The following is a 24645-nucleotide window of genomic DNA, read 5'->3' as shown; positions in this document are numbered from 1 at the left end:
ACTAGCAAAGCTTTTAATGTGGAATAAAAGTGGGTTACAAACATAAAACAGTGATACGGGAATGATTTCTAGCTGCTCGAAGGTTTAAAATCAGTTTAGTGTTTAAAATGTATTATTTTCATAGGTGTGATTTACTGGGAAGCTGACAGTTATCTCTATAGGTGATCAAATGTGTTTTCAAGATTCAAGATTCTTTATTTGCCATATGTAACTAGTACAATGGAATGCTTACTCCCCAATCACTCCCACAATAAAGCTGTGGGAGCTCACAGAGACACGTCAACTATTTTTACAGCGCCGTGTTCAGAAAGTCAATTCTTTGGCATCCAGTGGCAGTGGGAGCACGATGTCCCTCAGCCGCTCCGTCCTCCTCACTGTTGCCGGCTCGGCTCCACGTGCGGTGGCCTGCTTCTCCCGCTCACCCTCTGGCCACCATTCCCGGCTCCCCTCCTCCCAGTCGGACTGCGAGTCGTCGAGTCTGCTGCTGCGTCCCGATGCGCTGCGCTCCTCCGCCCGACTCGCCCAACACATCCTCCGGTCGCCGCGGCCTCCACCTCACCGTCGTCGGCTCCACGGTCCGACGGCCCAGGCCTGCTTCACCCGCTTCCGGTCCAGCCTCTGGCCGCCATGCTCAGCTCCCCTCCTCCCGGTTGGAATCCCTTCCCGCTGAGGAGCGGCCGGCCGACATGCCCTAGCGGGTCGACGTGGCTGCTGCTGCTTGCCGCGCTGTGCTGCCTCCGCCCGACTCGCCGAACACCTCGCTCCGGTTGTGGGAGCGAGCGGCGAGAGCGGGACGCCCAAAGCAGGGAGAGCGCGCTAGCACCGGACCGTCTCAGGCGCCATCTTGAATCTTGAATCTTGATGCAGCCTCACTATTATCGGAATGATTTAGGTGAAAACTCGCCCAGCAAATGAAAAACGTCCCAGGAGTTTAAATGGTAAATCTCAGCCTTCAGATGATGCATGAATTGCCAACTTGGCACATGAGTAAGATGTAACCCAATTATGCAGTTTCCCTCCCCCACCCCGCTCCACTCGTGTTCTGCATTTTAGGTAGTCCATTTATGATCCTTTTCCTAGCTTTAGTTGTGGGGGATTTGGGGGAAGAAAATTCTCAACTTTTTTTTTCAGCTGGCTATTGTAATTGAATAGCACTGTAGCAGAATAGACTTTTGTCTGTGTTGGATTTTTAAATTTGTATTTCTGTACTGCTAGAACCAGCATGTAATAGGTTAAATTAGTATTTATTTTCAGACCTATTGACAATGGTTTTCTTCACATATGCAAATTGAAAACTGCGAACAATAGTAAGGTCCAGGTGTCAATTAACTGGAATGGGTACATTCATTAATGAACATCTTAGGTTAATAATAGGAATTGCATCCTATCAATATTGATGGATGGCTCTGGCTTAATTAGGTTATGGGAGGTACATGGTTGCTGTCTTTGTTTTGGTTCTGCGGGAGTTTGGGGCTGGTTACAATCCTGTTCACAGTTCAATGGGCAGGCCCCAATCTGGGTTGGTGATTTTGATTGACAGCCATTTCTGAGACCAGGGTAAAGGGGCAGGTCTTGGATTAGCTGGAGCAAAGACTTGATCCCACAGATTGACATTAGCAGTTCTGAGTATAAAACAGAGCAGCCAATGTGTACGTGCAGCTCGCATCAAGGTTTCCTGATGCTGAAAGTTCTGCGCCAGCTTGACATGTGAAGTCAGGCTAGACTGAGGTTCTAGTTAGTAAATGTATAGTTAGAGACTATATTTAGAGAGAAAACGTTGCTTTATATGTCAAGGTCTGTAGGAAAATATGTATTTCACTGTGTGTGAATGTCTACTCTTTGTTCAATAACAACAACTTGCATTTATATAGCGCCATTAACGTAGTAAAATGTCCCAAAGTGCTTCACAGAAGCGTAATCGGACAAAAAAGATTGACAGCAAGCCAAAGAGGTAGTTTTTAAGGAGCGTCTTAAAGGAGGAGGAGAGAGGTGGAGAGGTTTAGGGAGGAAATTTCAGAGTTTAAGGCCCAGACAGCTGAAGGCACGGCCACCAATGATGGGGAGAAAGAAGTCAGGGATGCACAAGAGGCCAGAATCGGAGGAACGTAGAGTTCCCAAAGGGTTGTAGGGCTGGAAGGGGTCATGGAGGGATTTGAACACAATGATGAGATTTTTTAAATTCAAGATGTTGCCGGACCAGGAGCAAATGTAGGTGAGCGAGCACAGGTGTGATGGGTGAACGGGACTTGGCGTGAGTTAGGATAAGGGCAAGAGAGCCTTCCATGAGCTCCAGTTTATGGAGGGTGGAAGGTGGGAGGTTGGTCAGGATGGCAATGAAATAGTTGAGTCTGGAGGTAACAAAAGCATGGGTGAGAGTTTCAGCAGCAGATGAACTGAGGAAGGGGCGGAGATGAACAATGTTACGGAGGTGGAAATCGTATCTTCTGTAAATAAAATCGCTTATTGTTCAAGTCTGTGTCTTGATTCAGCAAGAGTGCTGTCTGTAAAGAAAGGAGAGGTCACGTGGAGGTGTGTGATGGGTTCCAGTACCCAGTGTTCCGAATAAGCATTTTCAGTTACAATCCCTGGGTCTTGCTGTTGTTTATCTAGACATTGAGCAGCACTCTGGATCAGAGGGGACACAAGATTCGCCTACGAGAGTGACCAGAAACATTGACCCGGAGAAAGTATTTAGCATTAAAATCCAAAAGCTATGACAAGCATTTTGAATTCAGTAACCACTAAGCATTTAATAAATATTGATAAATATAAGTGGAGCTTTTATTTAACATGTCTAGACTTTATAGTGTGTCAGTGTAATTGGCCAGCTGAATGTTACTTTTGTTTATTTCAGGCTTATGTAATTCTTCCTAACCTGTGTGCCTAATTTTCGATGAACTGCAGTTTAGTTTGACTTGTGTTGACGGGGCTTGGTTGGAAACAAGTCTTTTTTTAAATCTTGCTGATGGTGTTTTTCCCCCCTCTGCCATCTGAGCTCCTCCAATTTTTATAACTTGCTTAATGTTTCCATTAGTTTGCAATGAATGCAAAGGACAACAAATGAGCTGCTCGTTTGCAGTATGGATGGGAGGATGTCCTTTTTAAGGTCAGAGTGACCTTATCCAATACTGTCTGGCATAACAATACTCAACAGTTGCCATATAGGAGGCTTTTTACAGAAAATATAAGTAGAAGGTATTTAAAATAAATAGATTAATGCCTCTGCTAAAATAACAGACAGAGGAATGTTGTACAAGCACACTGTGACCCGTTGATGTTACCAACAATAATTTCTAGGCTCAGGCTAATTGGGTTTCTCCTCCAGAAAAGAAAGGCTCTGGTACTGAGAATTGAGGGACTAGATTGAGCCTGAACTTTTTGTTATTTATTTTTTGTTGTCGTTATCTAAAATCAATTTTTGTAACTGTTGTGATTGGGATGCCTCAGAATGGCCCTCTCATGCATGAGTAAGGTTTGGATGCAAAACAAATCAAATGCCAATGACTTCATTGATTTCCCCCAACTTCCCCATGTTTAGTGCATTTGCACACTATATAACCAGTCTTAAATCACCAGGGAACGCTGTAGGTGTGAGTGAATTGTCTTTCTTTTGTATTCATGTATTAAAACTAATCATACAACAATGACAACTTGCATTTATATAGCGCCTTTAATGTAGTGTAACGTCCCAAGGCGCTTCACAGGAGCATAGTCGGACAAAAATTGACACCGAGCCAAAGAAGGAAACATTCGGACAGGTGACCAAAAGCTTGGTCAGAGAGATGGGTTTTACGGAGCGTCTTAGAGGAGTGGAGAGGCTTAGGGAGGGAATGGTGGAAGTGGGGGGTGCACAAGAGGCCATTGGTGGAGGAATGCAGAGTTCTTGGAGGGATGTAGGGCCGGAGGAGGTTACACAGATGGGGAGGGACAAGGACATGGACGGATTTGAACACGAGGATGAGAATTTTAAAATCAAGTCATTAGTGGACTGGGGCGGCAGCGGCCCAGATTGTTTTTGTGGGTCCAGGAGGAGGTGTCCCTCTTCAGTTCCGTCGCCCGTGGAACTGATCAGAGGCTGCACGTGCAGGCTCCGACCAGTTACGACCTAAATTGGTAACCAGGATCCTATTTACGTCATTAGGACCCCGATTTCCATATTAAAAGGGGCCTAGTGCCTGAAATAGGCAGGCGCTTTGGACGCCCAGCAGTAGGCCCCATTTCAAAAGGTAGCTTGTTGAATCGCCAGCATTTACAATACGGTAAGGCAACCAACCCCATTTTGAGACCGGGCAAAGGCAGTAAAAATCAACACCAGGATGTTGAAGCTGAAGGATGATCCATCTGAAGGAAGTCGATGAATATAGAGTGGGTAGGGTTGGGCGATGAAGGCTATTGAATTAATGGAAAAAGAATCCGAGGATGAGCTAACAAGTGTAGCACAGATGGAGAGATCTGAGAGCGAGCTCGATATCCATGAATGTAGTGTTGGTGGGAGGTCATACAATGGTAACTGTTATAGAAATGCAGTATGTAATTTTCTTTCCACGGATGGAGTTTGACCATAAATACTATTTTTAAATTCAGTCTTTAGTTCTTCCCTTTTTTTTCCCCGTATATTTGATGTTTAAATGCTGATTTCATCACTGGGGCTACTGGCTTGGAGGAGCTATTGAACTCAGCACTGCAGAAGAACTGCATGAATGACATTTAAAATAAGATCACTGAAGCACCTGAGTCACTGGTTACATCTATTTGATTGAGTATACTTGCTCCTCCAGTCAGTACTCCTGTATTACAAAGTCATGTTTTGAGTGCAAATGAGTCTCTTGAAGGATGCACCTTGCTGGTTTGCTCTTGCTGATATTTGTCAGAGTATATTCAAGGGAAGTCTTAACAACAATATCACATTTACTTTCTGCACCCCTTCAATTTTATCCCACCTTCTCCTGAAGTTGATGATTTCGGGTAGGTTGCAGTCCCACAGACACCAATCGCCTTCTGCTACTTTATCCTTACTGTGAGCGTACACAGTGAGTGTCACCAGGCTGTTTCACCATGATGTGCATCACAGCCGAAACTGACTTCCATCAATTTCCAAGAAATAGTATTTCACCCTGCCCACTGCAGACTGGGAACACCGAGGCTGGTTTCCGAGCATTTATGGCGACCTGGAAGCAGGTTCATCATTTTGACCAAGGATGGTGTGTGGCATGGGGGAACCCTGACAAAGGAAGGATAACATTTTAAAAGAAACCAGGAGCGAGCTCAGAATGTGACGTGTAGGTGGAGCGGGAGTTTTGATGAACAGCTCTGCAGTTATCAGTCGGAAGAGAACAAGGAAGGTTCTCCTGTTGCCTCTTGAACAGGACATCAGCACTGCTTTGCGCAAAATTGGAAACCACAGGAGGACTTGTACGATTTACAGCAACTTGTATTTATATAGCACCTTTAACGTAGAAAAGCACCCCAAGCAGCTTCCCAGAAGTGTACGGGGAGAAAAATGGACTCTGAGCCACTGTTCCCCCTGATTTTATTTTTGCGCGCCTCATTTACGGTTTCGGACGTGCGCGAACTCTAACATTAAAAAAGCCGGTCCCGGGCTGCGGGGGACCGGCAGAGAGCTTCGCAGCCACGCAGCTTAGAGGGAACGTTGCTCTGAGCCAAAAGAAACATTAGGAGGGTTATAATCAAAAGCTTGGTCACAGAGGTGGGTTTTAAGGAAGGTCATAAAACACGAGAGGAGATGGAGGGAATTCCAGAGTGTGGGGCACAACCACCAATAGTGGGGCAAAAGGGAGTCCGAGAAACGGAGAGTTTGAGGCGGGTAGTAGCACTGGAGTAGGTTACTGGCCATCAATACCACAAGGTGTCAGCCTTGGCCCAGTGGTAGCATTCTTGTTTCTGAGTCAGAAGGCTATGGGTTCAAATCTTGAGACGTAAGCATATAATCTAGGCTGACAGATCAATGCACTACTGAGGGAGAGTTGCACTATCAGAGGTGCCATCATTCAGATGAGATGCTTCCTTCTCAGGTGGATATAAAAGATCACATTGCACTATTTGAAGCAGAGTAGTTCTTCCAATGCCCTGGCCAATATTTATCCCTCAACCAACATCACTAAAACAGATCATTATCTTGTTGTGGGATCTTTCTGTGTGTAAATTGGCTGCTGTGCTTCCCTATATTACAATAGTGACTACACTTCAAAAGTTCTTCATTGGTGGTAAATTGCTTTGGGATGCCCTGAGATTGTGAAAAGTGCTCTATCAGTGCAAGTTTGTTCTTTTTCTTTCACAAGACTTCATCATGCTCTTCATTCCGTTGGGTGCCACATCTGTGTGAGAATGATAGATTAACATTTCAGGTTAGCCCCTTTAACAGAACTGAAGGGTTCCACCCAAGATATTAATATAACCTTTCTGTTTCAGATAGTGACTTGCTTGCTTTGCATTTCCAGCAATCAGAATTTGATCCCCTGACTGTCTGCCCTTTGTCACTCTTCTATTCAGGTGTGTCTATGCCGTCGCACGATCGCTTTGATCTTTCAGAAGGTTTTTTTCCCAGGTGAGGACCACTCCCTTACCTACCAAGGGTCCTGGTCTTCCATCAGACAGTGCACGGGCTCTGCTCTTCACAGTTTTCTTGCTGTTGTATACTTTTTTTTTTAAGTCACATTTATTCAATCATTCTGGCACACTCTAATAAAAACTTTTAGATCAAGAATCTCGTTTCTATATTTATTCACATTGCGTAAGACAGCTTTTTTTTTTCTAATGACGTCTGTAACGTTTTCATTTACCTCGGACAGGATAAGAGCAGCTGTGGAGAAGGTGGAGTTACTGTGGCAACAGGCTATTGCCAGGGCTCAGCTTTTGCTGAAGGACTTTCAATGCAGGGAAAAGGCTCAGCAGGTACATTTCTTTCAGGCATCACAAGATTAAACCAAGTTAACAGATGAAAAAAGTATTTTATTGTTTAATATTACATGAATGCTTTATTCTCCAAATCACCGTCAAAAAGAATGACAAATTGGAGGTGGAAATACTGATTAAATATTTGCTCTTGGGCACTTATATAGTATGATTAATGGCATCCGAATTGATCATTTTAGTGAGTTTTACTAAATAGGTATTGATTACAACATGCTTGAGTGAGACTGGAAACTGGCAAACTACATAAGCTTATCTCTACTTAATCTAATATTGTTCTGATAAAGTCTCGATCCAAGAGGATTGATGAAATGTTTTCTTCTGTGTAGAGAAACTTAATTTGTAGCAGATTCTCTGTTGCGGAAGGTATCACAAGAAGTGATCTTATATGGCAGCTGAAAGAGGCAGACAATTGAAGACATCGGATTGATGTTTAATTTTAAGGATTGATTCTGACTAACTGATAATGTTGCAGTGCTCTCACTGAGTATGGTGCAAGACAGTGTGATTATCCTCAGAATATCTCCATTTGACTAACATCTTGTATGAGAAATGAGTCATTTGTTTCCATTGTTCAACCCAGGTTTTTTTTAGAGTTACATGTGTTGGAATTCCACCTCTGTAACATTACTCGCCTTCCCCCCCCACCCCCCCACAATATGCTGCTGAAACCTTCATCCATGCTTTTGTCACTTCTACACTCGACTATTCCAATGTTGTCCTGGCCATCCTCACATCCGCCACCTTTCGTAAACGCCAGCTCATCCGAATCTCTGCTGCCGGTGTCCCATCTTGTAGCAAGCCCTGCTTGCCCAGCACACCTGTCATCATTTACCTACATTGGCTCCCAGTTCCCCAGCACCTCAAATTTAAAGTTCTCATCCTTGTATTTACGTCCCTCCATGGCCTCACCCTTCCCTGTCTCTGTAACCTTCTCCGGGGCCACAGCCCCCCCCGCTAAACTCTCCTTTGCTCTGTTCAGTTTTGTGGGAGGGGTCACAATGGAGCCTGATCCTGTCTTCTCGCAACATAACGCACGCTACAGCAGGGCCCATTGGATAGGTGTGAAAAGCCTGGCTGATTTTTTTTTCTTCTTTCACCTGCATCCCTGGGACACTGAGGTCAGTTATAGCAGTCTACTGAGATCAGCTAGCTTGTAAACAGACCAGGATTGAATCATGAATGTTCCTGGCCTCTATGACTCATCTCTATCCTGAGCAGAGTACTTGTCAGCTATGGCATCAGGGAAATTCTCATTTCCGTTTTATACAACATGTAGGCTTCTGGAATTTGACACAATTCAGATTTGTCTGTTTTATAGTGTGATATCCGAGTGGTAAGGTCCGAACTGAGAGAAGCGAGATATAAGGAACAAAACCCAACTGTTTATTACACGGTGTAGCAGAGAGACATAGTTCTTACAGGCTGCAGGCAAAGCGCACACTTTCTTACTGCACGATGGCAAGATGGAGGATTCACCTCTGAGTCATACCCATAATGCGATGCCACATTACCTTAATAACTGGTGTACCAGGACATTGAGTACATGACCCATTACCTTAAATACTGGTGAATGTGAAACCTTACTCTTTGGCTCCATCTGGTGGATAACTTAAACATTACATCCCAGATTACTATATCCCTCCCCTCTTAAGTTGAACATCAATTTCTTAACAACATTCTTAAAAAGTCCCATAAGGAAACTCCTTTAACGATAGTCCATACTGAACGAATCTAGCAGGTCGTTATCAATCTCTCTGGCGGCTTGTGAGACCTTGGTGAACGTCTTACAGTCAAGTCCCTGCTTGGTTGTGGTAGAGCCACCGGCTGCTCCTGAGCAGTACTCAGAGTATCTGACTCTGCTACGATGGTTTCGTCTTGACGAAGGGGTCCAGGTGGAACTGGCTCTGTTCGTGGTGGTGGTACCACCGATGTATTTGGATAACTGGGGGCTAACTTGTCCTCCGACATCTCCTCTGGAACCTCCATTTCGATTTCCCCTGGTCTGGTCAGTATCTGATCTACATGTCTGCGTACTACCTGACCAGTTCCCACCATGACCGTATATGATACTGGACCGGTCATTGAGTCTATGACGCCAGGAATCCATTTGGACCATAACTGAAATTCCTGGTAAGGACCGCATCTCCTCCAAAACTGCGGCTCTTTGTCCTTCTGTCATGGTTCTCCTTTTGTTTGATTTATCGGTTTTCCACCTTCCTTTTTAGATCTGGATGAACCAGGTCAAGAGTGGAGCGTAGTCGACGTCCTAACAACAGCTCAGCAGGAGAGAGTCCTGTGGTAGATTGAGGTGTTATTCTGTAGCTGAACAGAACTCGTGACACCTTGGTTGCCAAACTCCCTTCCGCACTTTTTTTCATCATCTCCTTAAATGTTTGTATGGCTCTCTCCACAAGTCCATTTGAAGACGGATGATATGGAGCTGAGATCATGTGCACTATGCCATTGTTTCTCATGAACTCTTTTGTTTCTGTACTCACAAAACACATGGCATTGTCACTTACTACGATCTCCGGTAGCCCTTGATTACTAAAACTCCTACGCAGGCAGCCTATAGTAACAGTAGATGAAGCAGAATTTACAGGATACACATCCATCCATTTGGAATGTGCATCAATGATTATGAGGAACATCTTTCCCACGAATGGACCTGCATAATCTACATGTAATCTTCTCCATGGTTTATCCGGCCACTCCCAGGGGTGGAGAGGAGCCGCTGCTGGTGCCTTCCTGTGTACTTGACAAGTGCTGCATGTCTTGACTAGATTTTCTATCTCCTCATCTAGCTTTGACCACCACAAGTAACTCCTTGCCAAGGCTTTCATACGCGAAACTCCAGGATGACACTGATGTAGTTGCCCTAGGATAGACTGTCATGCTGGCTGTGGAATAATCACTCGTGCTCCCCACAACACGCAACCATCCTGCACACTCAGCTCTGTCTTCCTGACACTAAGGTGTGAAATCAGTCCCTTCCGGATGCTGTGGCCAACCCCTCATCACATATTCTCGGACTCTAGACAGTACTGGATCTTTACCGGTCCATGTCCTTACTTGTTCTGCAGTCACAATTGCCGTGTCCGTGTCCTCCAACATCAAAACTCTGCCCTCTGGAGCTGCATGGATAGGTGTACCTGGCAGTGGAAGATGGCTCAAGGCATCTGCGTTCCCATGGTACTTGCCCGCCTTGTAAACGATGACATACTCATATGCCCTTAACGTCACTGCCCACCTCTGGATCCGGGGTGACACCATCTGTGGTACTGCTTTCATTTCATTAAAAAGAGATAGAAGAGGTTTATGATCGGTGCATATGGTGAATTTCCTGCCATATATGTACTTGTGAAACCTCTGTAACCCAAACATTACTGCTAATCCCTCTTTATCTAACTGGGAATAGTTTTTTTCTGCTGGTGTCAGAGTTCGAGACATAAACCCTATTGGTCTTTCTGTTCCATGTTCCAAGCTGTGTGAAAGAGCCGCCCCCACCCCGTAAGGTGAAGCATCACAAGAGAGAATGATGTCTTTCTCTGCATTGTGGTGAACCAGCACATCCGAGGACAGCACCAGTTTCTTGGACTGTTCAAATGAAACCCTCTGTTCCTCTTCCCACTGCCACTGTGTCTCCTTGCACAGAAGTTTGTGAAGAGGTGCTAACACTGTTGACAAGTTTGGTAAAAACCTGTTATAGTTTAGCAGTCCCAGGTAAGCTTTTAACTCAGTCACATTGGTAGGAGCTGGGGCCTCCTGCAGTGCTTGTACCTTCTCCTTGAGTGGATGGAGCCCGGTGGCGTCCACTCTGTGTCCCAGGAACACGGCCTCATTCCCCAGGAAAGTGCACTTACTCCTCTTGAGCCGTAACCCAGCCTTATCCAATCTTTGTAGTACCTCTCTCAGAGTGCTCAGATGCTCCTGGTCGGTTCTTCCCATCACCAGAATGTCATCCAGATAGATTGAAACATGTGAGATCCCTTGCAGTACACCCTCGATAGTCCTCTGGAAAATAGCTGGACTAGATGAGACACCGAATGGTAAGCGGTTATAGGTAAACAAACCCTTGTGTGTATTTATGGTTACATACTTCTTGGATTCCTCATCTAGTGTAATCTGCAAGTATGCATGACTCATATCCAGCTTCGTGAATTTCTTCCCTCCAGCCAGGTTTGCAAAGAGATCCTCTGTTTTGGGAATAGGATACTGTCCTAGTTTAGACACCCTATTTACTGTCAATTTATAATCTCCACAGAGTCTTACCGAATTGTCCAGTTTTAAAACAGGTACAATGGGAGCTGCCCATTCTGAACATTTCACGGGTTCCAGTATGTGCTCTCTCAAAAGGCGGTCAAGCTCAGCCTCTACCTTCGGTTTCATGGCATACGGCACAGGTCGCTGTTTAAAAAACCTTGGCAGTGCCTCCTTGTCTACATAAATCTTAGCTGGGGGGCCCTTAAATGTGCCAAGTTCTTCCTTGAACACGTTCTCATGTTCAATCAACACTTGTTGCAAAGACAACTGTTTGCCTCCCTCTATTTGATTTATTGCTCCCCAATCTAATTTAAGTTCTTGTATCCAGCCCCGACCTAACAAGTTTGGTCCAGAACCCGATACTACAACTACAGGTAGCTGTTCCACGGTGTCCCTGTGTTGCACAGTTGCAGTAGCTGTACCCAATGTCGCCACTCGTTTACCGGTATATGTTTTAAGCTGCATAGAGCAAGACTTTAAGTCTCTGGAACTTATGCACAGTTCCACAATTTTGAGTACTCCTCCCTGTTCATTATGGTTACGCCGCATCCGGTATCCACTTCAAAGTTGACCTTAGAGTCATTTATTGTCAGTTGCAAAGTGATAGGATCCACTTTTGGAATGTTCTCTAGCATACTATGCATTATGAACATGTCGTCTTCTTTCTCAGCTTCTCTGCTGATGTGATGTGCTCCCTGTTTTTTCCCTTCTCTTCCTAGGTTTTTCTTTCCTCCCCCTTTTTGTTTATATTCCTCCACGGTTGCTTTTGCCCTGCATGCACATTTTATATGTCCTTTTTCACAGAATCACAGAAACCCCACAGTGCAGATAGAGGCCATTTCAGCCCATCGAGCCTGCACCGACACATATCCCACCCGATCCCCGTAACCCCTACACCAACACATATCCCACCCTATCCCCGTAACCCCACGTATTTAATCCCCCTAACACTAAGGGTCAATTTATCATAGCCAATCAACCTAACCCGCACATCTTTGGACTGTGGGAGGAAACCGGAGCACCCGGAGGAAACCCACGCAAACACGGGGAGAATGTGCCCACACTTGTGGCACTTTTCCTCCAGAAACCTGCATTCCTTCGCCAGGTGATCGCCATTGCATCTATAACATGCCTTTACATGCTCACGTTGTGGTTTCTGACGCATATTTAACTTGTGCACAGCAACCTGACTTGCAACTTGCTTTGTAGTAGCCCAGCCGGAACCTTGTATTTCTTTTACATCTCGGTTCGCTGTCTCTATGGCTTGAGCAAGTTACAACGCTTTTTCATACGTAAGCCCAGTCTCGGACAATAATCTCCTCTGCATTCGATCATCCATTATCCCGCAAACTAGCCTATCTCTCAGCATGTCTTTCAGGTTGTTCCCGTAATAGCAATCGTGTGCCAATTTTCGCAACACCGCTACATAATCCAATACAGTCTCTCCCGGTTTCTTGTTCCGTGAATTAAATTTGAAACGCTGTACAATCTCACTCGGTCTGGGATTGAAATGGTCCGTCAACAAGGCCACTAAGTTAGCAAATGTTCGATCCCCAGGCTTTTCAGGACTGCATAAGTTTCTCATTAAACTATACGTCTGACTTCCCACGGAAGTGAGCAAAATAGCTCTCCTTTTTCCGACATCATCTATATCATTTGCTTCAAAGAAATGCATCAGCACCTCGCAGTACTCATCCCAGGTCTGTGTCTGAACATCAAAAGCAGAGATCTTTCCTACCGTAGCAGCCATGACCCTCTATTCAGTGCTCTTTTATATTTTTTCTCCGTCACGATGCGATCTGTTGATCCTCGTCGCCAATATGTGATATCCGAGTGGTAAGGTCCGAACTGAGAGAAGCGAGATATAAGGAACAAAACCCAACTGTTTATTACACGGTGTAGCAGAGAGACATAGCTCTTACAGGCTGCAGGCAAAGCACACACTTTCTTACTGCACGATGGCAAGATGGAGGATTCACCTCTGAGTCATACGCATAATGCAATGCCACATTACCTTAATAACTGGTGTACCAGGACATTGAGTACATGACCCATTACCTTAAATACTGGTGAATGTGAAACCTTACTCTTTGGCTCCATCTGGTGGATAACTTAAACATTACATCCCAGATTACTATAATAGTGTGTTTTATTTTGAATAAAAAGTGACTTACTTTAGGAATGTTCATCACTAAATTTACCGTAGGCCTCTCAGTGAAAAAAACAATTTGATGCCACAATGGAGAGAGGACAATATGATGTTGTCTAACTCCTTGACACATCGGTACGGCACACATTAAAGTATGCTTGCATTGCAGCAGTGTCTTTGACAGTTACTAGCAGTCATTTTTTCTTCTTTCTTTTTGCCTTCAGATTACTGATTTGATCACTACCGAAGGAATGGGGAAGATTGATTCATACAGATTAGAAATTGCAAATAATTTGAGCCAAGCAGAGATTCTAAAATTGGATTATGACGTTGCCGTTTATAACCCTGCAATGGTGAGTTTCTATTTTTTTTGTTACCTGTACTTTGTATCATGAAATGTGCAGTATTTTAGGACTGAATCATATTTACTATACTGTTGCCTTGCAATTATAAAAATGAGTGTGTTTAAATGTAATGTAAACTATTGTAATGTTCTGTGTATCGTACTGACTATCTTACCTGACAATCATTTTATTTCAGTGCTAAACATATGGTTTTCCCAGAGCACTCAAACTTTGGCTTTACTGCTATAATGTGTGGAAGTTGCAAATAACTTGTCCAATGATGATTACCCCACAAGGCAGATAATCTTTCTTAAATAACAACGAATGTTTCTTATTCACTATGGATTTAGTGCTTTGCTCATGCTATTTTATTTTATAGAAGTTGATTGCCGAATCTGAGAAAGTATTGCAGGATCTTAATGAACTAACTGAAGAGGAACCTGGAGGAAAAGAGGAAGATTGTAAAGAGAAACTGAGCAGATTGAAAGATATGTTCCACATAGCTGTAGAACTGCCCCGCCAAACTTTAAAAGCAGTTTATGATTTCTACTACATTTTTGAAAATGTAGGTAACGTATATAACCAACCGGACAGGAGGGGGGGTGGGTGTCATACTGGAAACAGATATATGCGTGTTATAAGCTATCTCTTTTGCAAAGGTGAATCTCTTTTGTAATTTATTGAGGAATTGGTTCAACTCTGAAGATTGCACCTTGAGCGTTAACCTGCCTTTCTCTTTCAGATGCTGGTTAACCTTGCTGTGTACTTTTAACATTTTCAGTTTCTGGTTCTCTGTGATTTTTTATGTTTATATATCATATCTCCAGTATTCAGGCTATTACTCTTACAACTTTTAAGCATTAGCCATTTGATGTAATTTCATTCAGCAATGCCAAAGTACTTGTACCAGTTCACCACAGATGGCTCTTCCATCTTTACTGGATAATGGAAAGTTTTATCAGCTCTGACTAGCTGGTTGAGAACCAGTTCATCCTAATGCCTAAGACCAGTTGCGATATGGGTTTTACTTAAAGTGATTAAGGCAAACTAATTCTGGCTCTCCAAAGGGACTTTGAAAGAAAAATGCTATGGTGCTACAAAGGTCAATCCCATTACATACGTACCCAATCATCCAAAGCCTATCCATGCCACAAGTGCATCTATGTGCTTTCGCACTGATCCTTAATTTCAACAATTTTCTTTAATTTGCATTAGAAAAACGTGGACAACATTAGCATATCACTGCCAAAAAAATGAGTTTTTTAATGCATGTATTTCACACCAGTCTGAAGAAAAACTCCACAACTTGGGGTCAATTGTAACGTTTCACCTGGCATTAACGAGTCAGCAACAGGCTCAAATGGACCGGTCGCCTTACCGTCCCGTTTAATCTGACGATGCGGCCGGTGCCATTTTGAAAGGGGCCTACCAATGGACGTCCAAAGTGCCCGCCTGTTTCAGATAGTAGGCCCCTTTTAATACGTAGATTGTGTGTGGGAGGGTGGGGAGGGTCCTATGACCCTGTTTACCATTTCTGGTTGGTAATGGTTGGAATGTGTGCTGGGAACCCCCCTCACTCCACGATTGCAACTCCCCCCCACCCCCCTCACCCCACCCCTCACTTACCTTGTTGGCGGCAGCGAGCTGCATCAGGACGCCTGTTTGGCACCGTACAACTTGCCAGCCAGATGTCAGTGAGGCCGGGGCAAACAATTGCGGCTACCTCCCTCTTTGCCGTGGTTACTGGTGATGGGCCGGCGCGCTCTGCTGGTTGGTCGCCCAGAAGTCGAAGTTGACCCCTTTGTGTTCAAGATTGATGTGCAAGCCTTTTAATTAATTTTTTATTTGAATATTCACCCAAATTTTTTAATTGTTTTCGTCAAATGATTCCTTATAGGTTGCTGGCTGGTATCATTTACTGCTGCAAGAAATATTTTTTAAAGAGGCGGTATGTGAGCGTGGTGTGCGCATGTTGGGGTTTCCTCACGAGGCAGCTATGTGCCTTAAAACAAGCTGGCAGCACCAGGTTAATCGCTTCCTGAATAAAGCTCCTCTTCCAGCCGTTGAAGAATTGGTTCAGCTTAGGCATTTGGCTGATTGTATTCCAGATACACTTCAGAGGAGGAGGGGGAAACTGCTATCCCATCAGTAAGTATTGGTTTTGTGCTTTATTTGCAAATATATAGGAGGAAATTGTAACCTAACCCACCCGGCGGGAAACTTGACGGGATCAGATCCGCCATTCATTTTACACCCCGCCAATTGAGAGTAAAATTAGGCGGGCTGTAAAATGTGCGGCCGATCTGACCCCTTAAATCTGCCTAAACTTGATCGTTTTTTTGCTGCTAAAAGCTCAACTGTGTTATCGGTTTCCCCACCCCTGACCTTTGGTCAACTTTTTATAGGCTGCATTTCTATCCCATTCCCTGAGAGAAAATGCTCCAACTTCTTATTGAGCTGCTCTGCCCTGGATGATATAGTCCTTGTGCTGACAGCAATCTAACGATAGTGTTAGGTAGGGAGTGCCAAGATTTTGACTCCGCAACGATGAAGGATCGATATATGTCCAAGTTACAATGGTGTGTGACTTGGAGGAGAACTTGTAGGTGATGGTTTTCCCATGACAATGCAGCTCTTAGAGGTTGGGGGTGGGGGTGCGGTGGGCCTGGGAGGTTCTGTCAAAGTAAGCTTTTAGTTTCTACAGTACATGCTGTATATCTTACATAATGCAGCCACATTATGCCAGTGGTGGAAATTGAGTTCAGTAGCAGGGATGCCAATCAAATGATTGCTCTGTCCTGGACGGTGTCGAGCTTCTTGAGTGTTCTTGCAGCTGCACCAGTCAGGCAAGTAGTGAGTATTCCATCACACTCCTGACTTGAGCCTTGTAGATGCTGGGGAGGCATTGAGGGTTCAAGGTAAGTCATTCATTACAGTGTACCCAGCCTCTGCACTGCTCTTTTACCCAGAGTGTTGATATGGTTGGTACAGTTAAGCTTCTGGTCAACGGTGACACATCTATGGAAGCGGGTTGTAAAATGCATTGACTTAGTGATAAACTATTAATTCAATAATAGGGGTCTGAAAAATTAGATTAAGTAGGCAAAACTTGTTTTTTTCTCATTTTTCCACTTCCTGATCACAGAAACCCCACAGTGCAGATAGAGGCCATTTCGGCCCATCGAGCCTGCACCGACACATATCCCACCCGATCCCCGTAACCCCACGTATTTAATCCCCCTAACACTAAGGGTCAATTTATCATAGCCAATCAACCTAACCCGCACATCTTTGGACTGTGGGAGGAAACCGGAGCACCCAGAGAAAACCCACGCAAACACGGGGAGAATGTGCAAACTGCACACAGACAGTCACCCAAGGCTAGATTCGAACCCGGGTCCCTGGCGCTGTGAGGCAACAGTGCTAACCACTATGCCACCGTGCTGTTAATATGTGACTTGACATCACTTTATAAACTAGGTTTTAGTCTTCAGAAATCACAATCAGCTGTGTATCTCTGAAAGCAACAGCAACTTACATTTATATAGCACATTTAAAAAAGAAAGAACTTGCATTTAAATAGTGTATTTACTGTAGGAAAACATCTAAAGGCACTTCACAGAGGAGTAAAGGAGCAGGTGCCCTGCCTTTGGGAGAGGGTTAGGAGAGGTCACCGAAAGCTTAGTTGGGGAGACGTCGGTCTGTATTTTGCCGTCTTAGTAATGACGAGGCTCTCAGTGCTCGCCCTTACTGACAGCAACTTCTGGCGTCCGCACATGTGCCATTAAATGCAGAAATCCAGAGGTTGCCGTCAGTGATACCCTGCTTCTCCACAGGGTGCGCTGCTGCAGCCTTTGCTGATGGAATCTACACAGAGATCACTGTGATGGCGTGAACTTAGGCTAATTATCCTCTATTGTCGCACTAAAGATGGGTGAAAAAGTTAGGCCTTGTACAATCAGGAGTAATTAAGTTTTTAACGGTGTAGTAAGTGATAATTACTGCTGAACAATCTCACTGGCCCTGAAAAATTAATTTTACAAGTGTTGAGTCTCATTCCTTCAGAAGAAAATTAATGTCGCAGTTTTTTTTAAATTAAAATAATTTAATTTTTATTTTATTTTTCCCTTTTATGTCTTTCCCATAATCCCATGTGTATGTCCCAGTTTTTATTTTGCTTCCTGTACAATGATTTAAATGTAATTTATATTTCCTGTTTTTTATTTCCTGCTTTGCAGTCTGCATGTCTCAGTGAGGATTCTTCAATCTGATTGGTTGAAGAGCCTCCCTGGTGCGTGACCTGCTCAGATGCCACAGATCCCCTGAATTCAGACGCTGCTGTTTCCACTGACAAGCCTGCAAAAAGTCTCTGGGCAACTACACGCGAGGTGAAAGGCGAAAGCCATTCCTTCGCCGCTCACAGCAAAATCTGGGCTATTGTTTTATCTGGAAATATAATATTGACGCAGAGTAAAACATTTACTCTAATGAGTCGTGTCTTTTTATCTTTTTGTCATGGTATTTCTTTTTCATCATTACAGGTGCTTAATTGTAAGAAAGTTACTGACTTCTCAGGGGCAAGTGTTGCTGATCGACGTAGAACAAGCAATTCAATGGCAAGAAGCATATTTAAGGAGACTACAAATTGCGATGCTTCATCATGCTAATTCATCCGTTGACACTAAGATTACTGGATGTGCTGCTGATGCTCTGACAGCTGCTAGTGAAGCACATGTTATTCAGGAACAGTTCGTTAAAAGCAGTTTATATGAATTGAAACAAGGAACCGGCTTTAAACCATATATATCCTCTGTAGAAAAACATTTTTATGAAAGTAAGCAAATTGAACACAGTAGGAGTAATCTTGACTGTGACCATGTTGACCAAAAGTTGCAGTTAACTACTTTTCTATCAGCTAATCAAACTGTTCTTGTTCATCCTAAGCAAAAAGGCAAGACATTAAACAAAAAACCCCCCTCTTTAAGTTCTTTTGACTCTGGAATCGATGGGGCTGGTAGCTGCAATTTTGAGACTGGGAGTTTAAAATGCAATTATGAAATAGCCAATAGGGAACACAGGACAAAAAGAATCTCAAAATTACCACTTAAAACAAAAGCGGCAAAACTAAATGAAGAGGATAAAGTTAGTGCGAATGAGTCGGATGAATGGCCAGAGTTTGATAAATTTGGGTTTGCTGATTCATCATCCACATCAAGTGAAGTACAGCCCTTTTCAAAATGTAATCCAAAGACTTTAAACTTTGAGATAAAAGTAAGCCGTTCGGCTAGTTTGCCTAAGAATCCTTGGATTAGCCTTCCCGTTGAGGACCTTGAAAAGTCCTATGTGGTCACAATTACCCCCAAAAAACCTATATTGGAGACAAACCTCAAACATGTAAAAGCTGGTAACTGTAATATGGTACATAAAAATGAAGAAAGAAATGTGAACCAGTTTACTGACATGGCCTCAGGACTCAACAACCTCGGGGCAATAAAAACTACATCAGTCGAGATGAAAGCTACAGAAAAGGAGCAAGTTTTAGTTCTTGAGGAACTAGATGTCCAGACTGTTGAGAGAATTAATTGCGTACAGTGCTGCAAGGAACATAATTTAAGCCCCACCAAAAACTTTGATGAAGACCTTGAAGATGAGATCCCAGAAATTCTCTGTGATAATTACAAACTTTGTGGCTCCAGAAGACTACTAGAAGGGAGTAAAAATATAAGGTATTACATTATTACACACTTCTCCATCCCGCCTTCCATCGAAACATACACACCTACTTGTTGAGAGTCCATTCAATAGTTTTGAATCCGTCTTGATATTTACCAAGCAATATGATTTTCATTTCCTGATCAAACGGGACCCAATAATCATAGGGCTAAAAATTGAGTAGCGCCCCAATTGAGGTGCTAACTTCGCCGGGCGCCCCGGAAAAATTAGCGCCCCCCGCGCTGGAAATTGAGTGGTTGCGCCCCCAAGAGGGAAGTGGGGCGCTACTGGAAGCGCCCGGCCTCCCTCTTGGGGCGCTGTGAGTGAATATCGTGGCGCTGCGGCACGTTGCGCCGCGGTATTGCAGGCCTTCCTCCCCTTCTTAAAGGGGAGGGGCCTTGTGCAGCGCGATCTGGGGCCCAGCTGGGCCCCCGGGGATCGGGAGTGCAGGCAAAAGAGCCCGGAACCCAAGAGAAGTGCCGGGCTCTTGGAGCGCAGCCGGCACTCCGCGGGGGGGGGGGTTAAGGAGGCCGGGGACGGGAGTGCAGGCAGGCAACAAAAATGGCCGCCCCGCACCTCGCCTTTAAATTGCGCCTCCCTGGCCGCAGGTACGCCCCCCTGACCCTGTCGGACATAGCGTCCGGCAGTAAATCAGGGGGCGCTCCCGAAGATCGTGGCCGGGGTGTGAGCGGGGCGCTGCGTACACCAATGACGTCATCGCCAGCAGTGCAGCGCCGCAGGGTGCTACAGTTTAGCGCCACCACTAACCTCCCGCTGAATTTTGTGGGCGGCGTGGGCAGTGCCGCGCCCGGGCGCTAGTTGGTTTGCGCCCCACTTAGCGCCCTCTTAAGGCGCTAACGTGTGGCGCTACCAACTGAATTTTTCCCCCATAGAGTACAGAAGGAGGCCATTCGGCCCATTGTGCCTGTGCCGGCTTTTTGAAAGTGCTATCCAATTAGTCCCATTCCCTGCCCTTTCCCCATAGCCCTGCAAAATGTTCCCCTTCAAGTGTTTTTCCAATTCTCTTTTGAAAGTTATTATTGAATTTGCTTCCATCACCCTTTCAGGCAGTGCATTCCTGATCACAACGACTAGCTGTGTGAAAGAATTTCTCCTCATCTCGCCTCTGGTTCTTTTGCCAGTTACCTTAAATCTGTGTCCTCTGGTTACCGACCCTTCTGCCAGTTTCTCCTTGTTTACTCTATCAAAACTCTTATTAATTTTGAACACCTCTATTAAACCTCCCCTTCACCTGCTCTGCTTGAAGGAGAACAACCCCAGCTTCTCTAGTCTCGCCACGTAACTGAAGTCTCGCATCCCTGGTACCGTTCTAGTAAATCTCCTCTGCACCCTCTCTAAGGCCTTGGCATTCTTCCTAAAGTGTGGTGCTCAGAATGCTCGGGTGATGTTGTTTGAGTGGGTTTTGCAAGGGCGCCTCAAGTCCTGATACCAAAATCTTATTTTGTTACTTTTGTTATAGTTGTTTAATTTAGAAGTTGCTTAAGGTTGTCAAATTATCTCTCAAAATGGATAGATCAGAATTAATGTGCATTAACTTACTAATGAGGCATGTCACAGAATGATAGCACAGACATGAGTTTGGTCCACCATTTTCCCCACCAAGTCCAGTGCCACCTTCTGCTGATCTGTTAAGAGGAGATGCTGTTTGGAAGGTGAGGCAATTCTTCATAAGCAGGGAATTAAAATCAGAAGCAGTCAGCACAGTGTGATCGTGTTTACCTTTAAGAGAGGGGAAGAAACAGATGTGCAGGTAAGCCTATTAAGTCTCTTGACTAATGAATACGAATGTGGAGAGGGAAGAAAGTATATTAAAATTGATTCAGAAAATGCCAGAAACACTCAGCAGCTCAGGCAGCATTTGTGGAGAGAACAGCTGACTTATCGTTTCGGGCGTGGACCCTTCGCCAGAGTCAGTTGTTTTTCTCTCCGCTGTAATGTACAGTACGTAATGTGCAGGGCTGTTTTACAATTGCAACCACTACTTTGTTCTACTTCCCCTGTGCAGAGAACATATTGCATTAACTGAATCAAAGCTGTATGACTGGGACATGAAGGAGCAGGAAAAGCTTCAGGACAATGTTGAAAAGCTTCTGATGATGACAGCCAAAATTTTAGAGGTAAATGGTGAAATACTGTTGCGTGATTGAGTCATTTCTTTATATTTACTCATGGATGTGATGCATGTGAGTATGAGTGAGGCAGCTGAAGGCCCAGACACCAAAGGTGGAGTGGAGAAGGGTGGATGCACCTGAAGCCAGAAGGTAAGAGGGCGTGGGCGGGAATGAAGGGTTGGATAAGGTTGCCAGGGTACGGTGGGCAGAGGCCATAGAGTTATTTGTAGATGATGACAAGGATTTGTAAACGAGGGTGAGGTGAGAGGCAATCTAGATCTGCAAGGATGGGTGTGCGGGACAGGATGTGGGGAACAGAGTTTTGAATGATTTGGGATTTATGGAAGGTAGGGGTTTCGAGGCAGAGAATGAGGGTGTTGTAGAAGTGAAGTCTCGAGGTGATGAATATGTGGTTAAGGGGTTCAGCAGCAGAGGAGGTAAGGTAGAAGTAGAGATGGGCAGTGTTACAGAAGTAGAAGTAAATGGCCTTGGATGGGATATGAGGTTCACAGTTCAGTGTCTTTGTTGATGATTTTCAAATTATCTTTAAAATTGGATTCAAGCTTTGACTTTGGAAATGCAAGAGCAAGTTAAATATAACGCACTGATTAAGTGAATCCTTGTTTCTTTTATGTTTTAAATCCTATGACTTCTCTGTTATGAACTAAATAAACTGCCTATAATTTAACTTAAATATTTAATATTTTCTCTCATCCTCCCCTCTCGTGATGGCATCATTAATTGCTAGTAGTTCCACAGGCACCTGGTGGCTTCTAGTACTTTATTTATGAGGAAACCACAACAGTGCATGTCAGCAGGCTATGTGACTGCAGAGTCCATCACAGCAAAGTTTGATAATGTCCAAGTACAGTATGTGCCCTTCCAGCAGGGGGCCACTGCATAGTAATCATAAGTAAAAGAAAGAAAGGCTCATATTTATATAGTGCCTTTCATGACCTCAGGACATTCCAAAGTGCTTTCCAGTCAATCAAGCACTTTTGAAGTATAGTCACTGTTGTGATGTAGGAAACACGGCAGCCTCCTCAATGTGATCATCATGATAATGTAAGAACCCTGGCTGTTATTCACGCTATGTCCCACCCAACCCAGAGGGGCTGAGACCAACTGTAAGATTGTGAGATGGGGTTGGGATCAGGGCAGAAGCACTGGAAATGGGACGGACCTGGTCAAATATCATTTCTACCACGGTGGAGAAGAATCGTTGGCTGAGGGGGGAAAAGAAAATATTTTGGAAGCTCTTTTGTGGACAATGATATCATCAGGGTAGATGCGATGGAGATGGAGAAACTGGGAAAAGGGATTGAGTCCTTACAGGAATCAGGGTAGGAAGAATGATAATCCAGGTAATCATGGGGGTCGGTGGGATTTTAATAGGTATCAGTGGAAAGATGATATAGAGAGATTCAAGAAGAGAAGAGAAGAATCAGAGATGGATCACATAACGGTAAGAGATGGATGGAAACTTGAAACATAATTAATTAAATTCTCTAGATCAGGGCAGGAGCTGTAAGCAGTACTGAGACTGACATCAATGTAACTGAAAAAGAGGACCAGGAGGTGTCCTAAGTAGGGCTGGAACAGACAGTGTTCAACATATCCTACAAAAGACTGGCATAGCTATGACCCATGTGGGTTCCCATAGTGACACCTCTTATCTGGAGGAAGTGACTGGAGTCAAAGGAAGGGGCATGCACCCAAAACGTAAACCTGTCTTTTGTCTTTATCGAAGCTAACTGGCCTGCTGTGTATTCCCATCATTTTCTGCTTTTATTTAAGATAACTACATCATCTAAGCCAGCACCTCCCTGTTCTTTGTTCAGTGTCAAGAATATGAGTAATAACACCGTTTTTACAGTATTTAAAATGATCCCATCTTTTGGACCCAGGAGGAAGAATGTGTGCTCAGACAAGAAAAGGAGCTGGAGCTTCTGTTGCAGTTGGAAGAAGGAGAATGCCGTGGTGATTCTGAAGGGAACAGCACAATAGCTGACGGGCACAGAGACCAAGACACTATGAGCAATAAAAAGGTAGCACTCTCAAAAATAATTCTTCCAGGATTTTTTTTTGTGATGCTCAGTAGCCAGATGTTTGACTCACTGATTCTTCTGTAGATGTAAACTCATTGTAAAAATTGGGTTGGACGTCTGAAAATATTGTTGAATTCAAGCATTGGCTTAATAAGTGCACAACCTATTTAATATCCATTGTTAGCACTGACCTCTTTAGAGTGTGATGAAAATTTATAAGGACCAGTTTTCTGAATGCATGCTCCTGCCCTTGCCTCCTGAGTACACATGTGGACATCGCCCACCATGGTTTTCCATCTACTAGAATTAATGGACAGAAAATGGTTAGGGATCATGCCTGCAATTTCCTGACCTGCACCACATTGCCCCTACAATGACAAAATTACCCGACTTCATTTTTCTTGAAAACATTAGGACAGGTTTTTGTCTTCGGCACTTCTCTCGGCACAGAGCTCTGCACACCAGGAACGCCTGTCAGGAATTCAGGCACAGTTTTTGTCTGCCAGAAGCGCTGAAGACTAAAAGTTACCCCGCTCAAGATCTTTGTAAAATGTTATTGTATCGTTAAAATTAAATTATTTGGCTGAATTTTTTAATTCTTAATGGTGCCTTCATTTATAGGAGCCAAGAGTAAAATTATTGCAAATAATGTGGAAAATTGGCGGTGACGTTTTTTTTTGCGCTCAAGGTGAGAAATGGGAGTCCTGGGGAATGGAGTACTTTGATACCTAAAGTCAGCATCAGGCTGTCAGAGGTCAGGCAAAGCACAAGCCAGATACAGGATGAATCTCTATTTATACAGCTCCAACAATGTACTTTAATCCTTAGCCTCAGAACACTCCACCAATGTACCCCTGTGAGATTACCAGGCATCCTTGTAGTCTCTTTGAATGAGACTGTCAGTTTGTGCCAAATTATGCCTATTTTTTTTGTGTGGCCCGTGCCCACTACAAACTGGGTTGAGACTGCGCAGCCTGGATTGACACTTGCCTCCCACCTAGTCTGGGTTAGGCTTCAGGCCCATTTCTCATGTGGAGAGGACAATGTGCGAATTCACTGTACCA

General features: G+C 44.2%; 1 protein-coding gene across 1 annotated transcript in view; it reads left to right on the top strand.

Annotated features, from left to right (window-relative positions):
* The window catches only part of LOC147112892 (uncharacterized), a 133855-nt gene that overhangs the window by 55155 nt on the left and 54055 nt on the right, over window positions 1-24645 (top strand). Inside the window, exons 9-15 of the mRNA XM_085997658.1 lie at window positions 6810-6912; window positions 13570-13698; window positions 14069-14254; window positions 15587-15837; window positions 18231-19415; window positions 21428-21539; window positions 23441-23581. Of these exons, the coding sequence (XP_085853784.1) occupies window positions 6810-6912; window positions 13570-13698; window positions 14069-14254; window positions 15587-15837; window positions 18231-19415; window positions 21428-21539; window positions 23441-23581 (2107 nt within the window). The remainder of the gene's footprint in view (window positions 1-6809; window positions 6913-13569; window positions 13699-14068; window positions 14255-15586; window positions 15838-18230; window positions 19416-21427; window positions 21540-23440; window positions 23582-24645) is intronic.

Source organism: Somniosus microcephalus, chromosome 9 (assembly GCF_052327205.1).
Source record: "Somniosus microcephalus isolate GS21.2 chromosome 9, FLI_Smic_1.0, whole genome shotgun sequence".
NCBI classification, from domain to species: domain Eukaryota; kingdom Metazoa; phylum Chordata; class Chondrichthyes; order Squaliformes; family Somniosidae; genus Somniosus; species Somniosus microcephalus.
This window is presented reverse-complemented; position numbering and strand designations above follow the sequence as displayed.